The 8781-nt window shown below is 26.7% G+C and overlaps 1 protein-coding gene across 1 annotated transcript; it reads right to left on the bottom strand.

The window, feature by feature from the left end:
* Positions 1–2033: 2033 nt before the first annotated feature.
* Positions 2034–6771, bottom strand: LOC108347073 (uncharacterized). Its single transcript, XM_017586190.2, has 6 exons — positions 6399–6771; positions 5737–6284; positions 3678–3870; positions 3516–3580; positions 3209–3419; positions 2034–2696 (listed from the first exon to the last, which is right to left on the bottom strand). The coding sequence occupies exons 1-6, from the start codon at positions 6555–6557 to the stop codon at positions 2334–2336; spliced, it is 1539 nt and encodes a 512-aa protein (XP_017441679.1). The 5' UTR covers positions 6558–6771; the 3' UTR covers positions 2034–2333.
* Positions 6772–8781: the final 2010 nt, after the last annotated feature.

The following is an 8781-nucleotide window of genomic DNA, read 5'->3' as shown; positions in this document are numbered from 1 at the left end:
CAATCATGCTTCATTGAAGTCTAGCTTGCTATCCTACACCATAATTGGTTCCTATTCATTTATTTCAAACACTCAAAATGATATTAGAGGTCAAACAAACACAAAATAACTAAAACATAAGTAGTAACAAAAACAAAATAAACTTAAAGATTAAACAAAATAAAAATTAAGCAAGAGTTGATTTTATTCACAGAACTTAATACAAATAAAAGATAGAAATTACTATTATAATTTATAAGGTAAGGAAAACATACATTTATCATTATTATTATTATATATATATATATATATACATATATATATATTAGCTTTTATATATATTCATATTTTATTAACCTCAATTTTATTTATATATCTTTATAATTCAGATTTATTTTATTTAATGAAGTATCATAACCTCATTTTCATTTATATTTATATTCATATTTATTTTATTTGAAAATGTATTTTTAACTTTATATTTATTTATTTATTTTTATTATTCAGATTTATTTTATTGAGTGAGTATCTATAACATCTTTTTTTATATTTATTTTATTATTAAGGTGTCCATAACTTCATTTTTATTTATTTTTATTTTTATTTATTTTATTCACTGAGTGTACTTAATCTTATTTTTTATTTATTTATCTTTATTATTTGGATGTATTTTATTATTCAAGTATTCATAATTTTATTTTTATTTATTTATATTTATTTTATTTTATTTAATACCATGTATCTAACTTCACTTTTATTTAATTATATTTATTTTGTAGTGAGATGTCTCGTTTTTATATCTTTTACTATGCATTGATCCTAATAAATATGAAAAGCAAGTATTATAGATAAATAATTAGGATCGATGCATAAAATGATATATAAAAATGAGATTAGAGACACTTCATTAAATAAAATAAATATGTATATAAAAAGATAAAAAATAAGATTGTAGACGTCTCATTGAATAAAATAAATCTATAATGAAAATGAATAAATAAAAAATGAGATTAATAACATCACTGACTAAAATAGATATGAATATAAATAAACAAAAATAAAGTTATGGACATATCACTAAATAAAATAAATATGAGTATAAATATAAATGAAAATAAGACACTGATAAAATAAATTTGAAAAATAAAGATAAATAAATAAAAAAAATTAAGAATACTTCATTAAATAAAATAAAATAAAATAAATATAAATGAAGCTATGAACACCTGAATGAAATAAATCTAAATAATAAAGATAAATAAATTAAAATGGGTTAAAACATTTCACCGAATAAAATAAATATAAATAAAAAAGTAATGTTTGTGTATGTAAAATGATAAATGTTTGTTTTCTTTACCTTAGAAATTATAGAAGATGCAAGGGTGATGGAGAAGATGAATATCAAAACAAAAGTTAAGTCCCGTAATGAAGGGGTTGGATATAGGAGATAGAGTGGTTAAAATTTGATGAAGCTAATGGATTTACGAGGATTATAGAATGGTTTATACGTTGAAATGGAATAATATTGTGTAGAAGTCAATGATGTATGAGTATTTATATAGAGTGATGAATGTAGAAAGTGAATAAAGAAATTATATGGAGAAAATAGGTGGAAAAATAATAAAATAATAAATAAAGAAATTAGATGAAAAAAATGGATAAAGAAAATTAATAGAAAAAAATGTGTGCTAATTAAACGAAGAAAATAAATGAAAAGAAATAAAAAATAAGTGAAAAAATTAGAGGAAGAAAATTGATGAAAAAAATAATAAAAAAAAAGTGTGTAATTGAATCAACCACTATTAAAACAAAATTTGTAAAGTTTTATTTAACTTTGGCCTTTTCACTTCTATTCAAATTTCAAGCTCTACTCTTATTCAACTTCTTCAGCATGCCAAAACACAATAAGATACGTAAGAGAAAAAAGAACAGTAAGTTATTTCATTTAGTGCTTTAAATCAAACAAGTCAATTACAAACTGGAGGCAATTAGAATTACATTAATCATGAAGCTTTATTCAGAAGAAAATCAAAGAAGAAGAATGAGAATAAATATGAATGTGGTAAGAGACAACATCAACTCTGTGTATTTGGAGGTAAGTATATTTGAATTCTTTACTGAGTTTCTAACCATTCTCTCTGTTTTCTGCTGTAACTTTAAAATATATTAACAGACATTAATTTTGATATTATAACATATATTAAAATCTTTTTTAATATATTAATATCAATGCATTTTGAAAGTGCAGCAGAAAATTTAGTAGAGAATTTAGACTCAGTAAAGATATCATTTGTCACAAGACAAGAAATAAAAGAAAACACAGCAAAAATCTTGCTATCTGCAGAATGTGTTTACTATTGTACCTTCTTTTTACTCTCCCAATATTCATCTTCCCAAGTTTCTACCTGTCTTATTGAATTAGCTTTTCTGTCTAGAAATTGTTGTAGGCTTGTGGCATCATATGGAGGAGGAATAGTGCATGGATTTGAATCACTAGGAAACTTCACCATTGAATCTTCCATGAACCTTCTCTCTGTACCATTTAAAGCACATGCCATTGTTTCAGGACAATACTCCACAGCTTTTGGAGGTATAACTGGTTTGAACCTTAGAAGCTTTGCATATTCATTTAGCAGGTGAAACATGTAATCATACACATGGTCCATGTCCATGTCCTCATGAATGAATTTGCTTGCAGCCTCCCCTATCGCTTCTGCCTGCAAATTTGAGTTATGTTAAGACACATAGTTTTGTGTACAATACAATAAGAAAGTTTCATCATTCCATATGTAAGATTTGCAAAAAATTCAATTTTCACAGTAGTAAGATATTGTTCTTTTTGAATTAAATTTTCACAAATTTGTTTTTTGTATTATTCTAAGAAGGTTTTTTAACCACAAAGATATCTTATGTGTATATAAATTTATGTTTGTTATTTTATTTAATGAGACTTTGTTATTAAACGGTGGATGAGCAACGCTCGAGATCAATCGTGGCTGTGGAGACTCGGCAATCTAATCGATAAGGTTCTATTGAATTCTTGACAGAAAGCAAAGACGTTTTTAACGAGACTTCAAGTCAGATGGACTATTTGTTGAGTTTAAGCATGTCAATAAACGGAGGAAGAGAAACTAACAAGGATCCCTTTAATAACGGAAGCGACCCGAGAACATTCCACCAAATCGGTCTCAGTGTTTGTATCTTAACAAGATTGAGAGTGAGAGAATACCTTGTCAGTGTGGTTGTTGCCCCATTCCACGGCAAATTTAAGAGAAGTGCACTTGCTATTGTCTCTAATGGGCCAATAGTGTTCCAATGGCACCATGCCTCGGATAAAAAAATCATGGAACCGAGACCTAACATATAAGTTTGTAGAATCGCATGCCAAAATGTACTTTTCACTCACAGACCAAGCCCAACCTTCTACATATATTTTGTACCTGTGTCAGCATCATTGACATAGATTTCACACAACAATTTATCAGAATGTCACAGATAGATGTAAATACAATAAACGTTTGGTGTTTGAATCTTACCTATGTGTGCATTGGTCCCCTAAGTTGGATTGCTTGAACCCTTGATGGGATTCTTGTTCCCAGTCCTGTGACCAAAACAAAGCATGTAATCAAAATACAAGTTTTCCCTTTTTTTTAAGTGAATTATACAGAGCAAACAAATGGTAAAAAAGTGAGAAAAACCTGTATGTATAGGCGAGTGTTCCAGTCATCTTTCTCTGTGAGATTGCATTTCATAAGGTTTTTCCTTGTTGGAGTCACATAAGGGTTACCCTTCCAGTAGGCATATGGCACTCTTTCTTTCCACTTTGTCTTCTTGTTCCCATTTTTAATATCTTCTAGCACATATTTCCATGGCTTTATGTTTATTTCAGCCCTATTATAAGAAAATCCAGATTACAGTTCTTGTATAACTGATGGAACAAGATATTGGGTTAAGTTATGTGTACAATCAATTTCAACCATGTAGAAAAAATGTTAGGCAGTTTCTTCCTGATACTATTCTATATAAAAAAATTAAACTTCCTATTTTGTCCTTTGTGCAGTCCAAAATTTTAAAAATGATTTTTAGATTGTATAATTCAAAAATAAAAATTGAATTATGTAATTTAAAAGTTAAAATATTATTTTAATTATACAATTAATTTTTTTTAATTATGTAATTCAAAAATAATATTATAATATTATCATTAAATAACAAACAATTTTATAAATAAAAATAGTTAATTATTATATTGACTAAGTTAGATATCATCTAATAAATTATTGATTTTAAATTAAAAATTATTTAGCTGTTAAGTTAAAATTAGTTATACTTTTTTATTTATAATAAAAATTATTTTAGATATAATAATTTTTAGTTTATAAAATATATTTAATAACTAATTATTTTTGTCTTTAAAATTTATTATTTAGAGATTTTATTTAGTTGAAAAGTGGCTTTCGTATCCAACAATATTTTCTTAAGAGAGAGAAATATGTTTTAATTACACACTCTAAAAATTATTTTAGTTTTAAATTTTGAAAGTAAAAATAAATCTAAATTATGTAATCTAGAGTAAAATGAAAATTCATTTTATATGATAAAAAGGAACAAAATTATGAAATTACAACTAGAAACTGCCAAAATGTTATTAGGATCAAAGACACTTTTGTTATATTGTTTTAATTAGTTTAATTAATTTTAAATTATTATTCACCTTTATGAACTCCATTTCCCTTTTACTAAGTAAACATATATTTATTTATTTATTTACAGGATAAACAAATAAAAATTTCTTACTAGTGTTGAAATCAATCTTTCACTTGTATAAAAAAAGGTTAAGATACATGCATTCAGAACCTAATTATATATTTAATAAAAGCACTTTCTAACACATTCTTTTTTCTGATAACCAAAATTTATTGAAAATTTATCTTTTGTGATTTTCACTTTTTATTTAATAAATCTCTTAATTTTTGTAATTTTTAAGAATTTATAACATATAGTTTAATATGTATTAAAACAAACATATAATAAAAAGATGTGATGTGGTTATAAAAATTTATCTTGACACAAAAGAGGTATTTCAAAGAAAATAAAATTGGTAATAGTAGTTATATAAAAGTAGTGGGTGGTGTATGAAATATTATGTTGTTCAAGATGAATGTAATTTACAGTGAGTTTGTACTTGAATTTTATATATATACTTTTTGTATTTGAATAAAAAAACTTCTTTTCTAATTTAAAATATAATTAAAAATGTATTCTCATCATAGTCATTAATTAAATAATGAATATATTTTGTTTCTTTTACAAAATAATGAATGTATTTGTTTATGTTAAAAGATAATTAATGTATTTGTTTTCCGTTAGAAATAAAATCAATTATATAAATAGTTATACTAGTGTAGAAAAAGTTTTAAAATACGTTATTTTGGGCTTTTTAAGTCTGATTCTTACTTGATGTCTTTACGAGTGACGTTGATGAGACGTCAGTTTGTATTATAAACGTCTGACATTATATATCTAACATCTAAAACATCATCTAGTTTTATGGAGTTAAATTAAATTTAAAATGCATCTTTTTAACCATTTCTGATTAAATTATAAAGTTAAATTAGATTGTATCTCTTTAACAGTTTCTAATTAAAATAAAAGTTTGTATGATTTACTAAAACTAAAATAATGTAAATCTAAGAAGGAAAAGAATATATTATTTTTAATTAAAAAGAGGAAGAAAAATTTGGTTTTAGCACTTACCATCCCCAAAAGGACCAATCAGGAAAGACAATGTCAAAGCTCCACTGGTCAGAGCAATAGCGAAACAACGGTGGAGTAGCAGCATTTGGGCCTTGAAACCTTCCCTTGGGTATAACGGGCCTATCATCACAATCAAATAAGAGCTCCAAATCAGGAACTTTACCGGGATACATCCTCAGCAGTTGCATGATGCCCCACAAAGTGAACACATCTCTGGTCTGGATCGACTTCTTATACTTCTCCACGTACACCCTCCCGTCCACGATCACTACCCTGAAGTGTGCTGTTCTCCTTGCTCCTTCCACCATCTCCCTCGTTATCCCTCTCTCTCTCCATGCCTTCAGGTCCTCATGGATCCATTTGAAGTACGAGGGGCACGTCCGGGCCGGGCCCGTGGGCTTATGTGAAATAGGGTAGTCTCTAGGGCACTTTTCTGGCACGTGTGGTTGGGTGCACCTAAGTGGGAACTCTTCTTCTTGGGCTTCCGGTATTGGCATGGGGGAGACTTTCTTCTTCATTAAAATGGAAGAACCTCCAGAAAACGTCGACTTCAAAAAACCAAAATCACCATGTTAGAGTTAATTTTCTGTGTTCAATATCTCCATGCATGTGAGAAGAAACAAAAAGCAGAAAGAAAGAGTCTTTCAATTTGCATGACTCACGTTAATGTTCCAGACAGTGAAAGCAAGGAAAGTGGCTGCAAAGCAAACCATGACAAACACCATTGTTCTGGATTTTCCCTTCTTCGACAACAAACTCTGTCTCTGATGATTCGAACGCCCCAAGAAGAGTTTCAGATATGTCTCGTTGTCCTTGTCCATCTTCAATCGCTTTCAGAAACCCTTTAATTGAAGAAGCTTTTGAAGTTCACCTCAGAATAATAACCATTGATAATGTTTGATCATGGATTTTGAATGCTGTTTCTTCTCACAAACTGTGCTGGTTGGTTTCTGTAGCCATGCTTGATAGATAGAGATAGTGTGTGAAAGAGGAAGCAAGAACCATTGGATTGGATGTATACTGAAATTGAAATACTTCCTTCAACTAGTCAAACTTTGAGTATTTATGATTAAATTTTAAAGTCTTATATGGAAAAAAATCTTTAATATATGATTCATGAATTATGAGAAACATTAATATTCTTAGCCTTTACATAATATTCATCTTATATAATTAAAAATATGATAAATATATGTCTTCATATTTTATATTTTATATTTATCATAATTAACTTATATTTTTCCTCAAAATTATTTCCAAACCAAAGACACGATGTATTATACGTCTTTCTGCTTGTATTCAACACAAGTACTTATATACTTTAAGAAATACGCGTCTATAATTAATAAAAATTTATTTCCATCACTTATTAAAATAACAGTTTCAATTTTTTTAACAACATACATAAATGTATGCAATTATTTATATTTCAAATGATGACAAACTGATAAAAAAAGCATACATATAACAACTAAACAATAATTAATTTTACTAATATTGATAAATGATATATTAATGAAATATTATATATATATATATATATATTTATTGAATGTAATGTTGCTATTATTATTACAGTTGTGTTTTTGGTATAAATCATAAAAACTTTCCACCGAAGAAAATTCTTGATTCAAATATGATCACTACTCAAATTAGTTTTTTTTTTTTTTGTTAAATGTGGTGTATAATAAATAGCATCTACTTTATCTTACCCTTCAATCCAAAATTATATGTGTTCTAGGTTATTATATTCTATTTACTATTAGGATTCAGAAATTTTCTTTGCTAATTAATCTTAAATAGGAAGTAAAAAGAATAGAAAGAGTTGTTTATAGTTTATGAATTTACTAATAGAAAGGTGATGGTATTATGATATAACTTGTTCATAAAGGCAATTCCACATTCATCCCCGTGATTTGCTCTTCAACTTAATCAGGTAATTTTCCATCGTTTCAAAGGGACGTAGAAGACTCAAACACTCATTTTCAGCCTCAAAACAAGTCTAGTACATAGAAATTCACAATATCACTATTTTTATAATAATTTATATCTAAATTTGTTTATAGAATTCTAATTATAAGTTTATATTTCATACTAAATATATAAGGAAGGTGATCATATAAAAGAGAAAAATTTACAAATTTTTTGTCTTAAGATTTTAAATTTATAATTGGGATCAATTTCTTTTGCGTGAGTTGGACTTAAATTAATTTTATATAATTTCTTTTTAATAAATTTCTTTTCAAAAGATTTATGTAAATTAATGTTAGTTGTATATTTATATGATGAATCTTATTCAAAAATAAGTGTTAAGAAGTAAATTTAAGTTTAATTCACTTTTATAAAATTGATTTTTTAAAATAAAATTTACATCAATTTATATATCGTAAGCACATTTTAGATTAGAGTAAAATAAAATTTAAATCCATTTATATATTTTAAACTAGTCTCGTTTTATATTTAGTTGGACAATCTATAACTATAATATTTTAATTATCGATATAAATTGAAAAGATAAAGAGTTAAATGGTTAATATTATTATTTTGTTTTGACCCACATTTTTCTCCGTGAAAGAGAAAGACACACATACATTAGAGTGGGAAGAGTGAGTTGGAAGAAAAGGGAGAGGGAAGAATGAAAAGTCAGCATCGAATGTTAATTTGATTAATATAATAATGTGAGAGGAAGAGTACCAAACTAGGTAGCAAATTCAAGTAATTAATTAGTTGTAAGTGGTCAATTACTTAGAAAGTGGGGCGAATAATGAGGGAAATAATGTAACATATTATTAGTTTATGAACTACAAACTCTGCCTATGGCCTCCTCTAACCACGTGCTCACATCACATTCGATTCAACTTTCAATGTTAATTTTATGCACATGAAAGAAAGATAATGAGGATATTCATTCAATAGTTAGGTTCGTTAATTATGCATTTCACCAAAGTTATTGAATAATAGAACCTATATTTAGATTCTTTTAACCTAACTGGGGAACAGTATCAATTAAAAAGCAGAGACTTTGCAGAAGTTGCAAGAATCAGT

This window comes from Vigna angularis, chromosome 9, assembly GCF_016808095.1.
Source record: "Vigna angularis cultivar LongXiaoDou No.4 chromosome 9, ASM1680809v1, whole genome shotgun sequence".
Classification (NCBI taxonomy): Eukaryota; Viridiplantae; Streptophyta; class Magnoliopsida; order Fabales; family Fabaceae; genus Vigna; species Vigna angularis.
This window is presented reverse-complemented; position numbering and strand designations above follow the sequence as displayed.

Bases quoted from the DNA above. Each gene is read 5' to 3' on its own strand.
- LOC108347073 (XM_017586190.2), bottom strand. From the start codon at position 6,557: ATGGACAAGGACAACGAGACATATCTGAAACTCTTCTTGGGGCGTTCG. The intron at 3,871-5,736 runs GTAAGTGCTAAA...TTCTTATAATAG, and splicing joins GATTGGTCCTTTTGGGGATG to GGCTGAAATAAACATAAAGC. The intron at 3,581-3,677 runs GTTTTTCTCACT...TTTTGGTCACAG, and splicing joins ACACTCGCCTATACATACAG to GACTGGGAACAAGAATCCCA.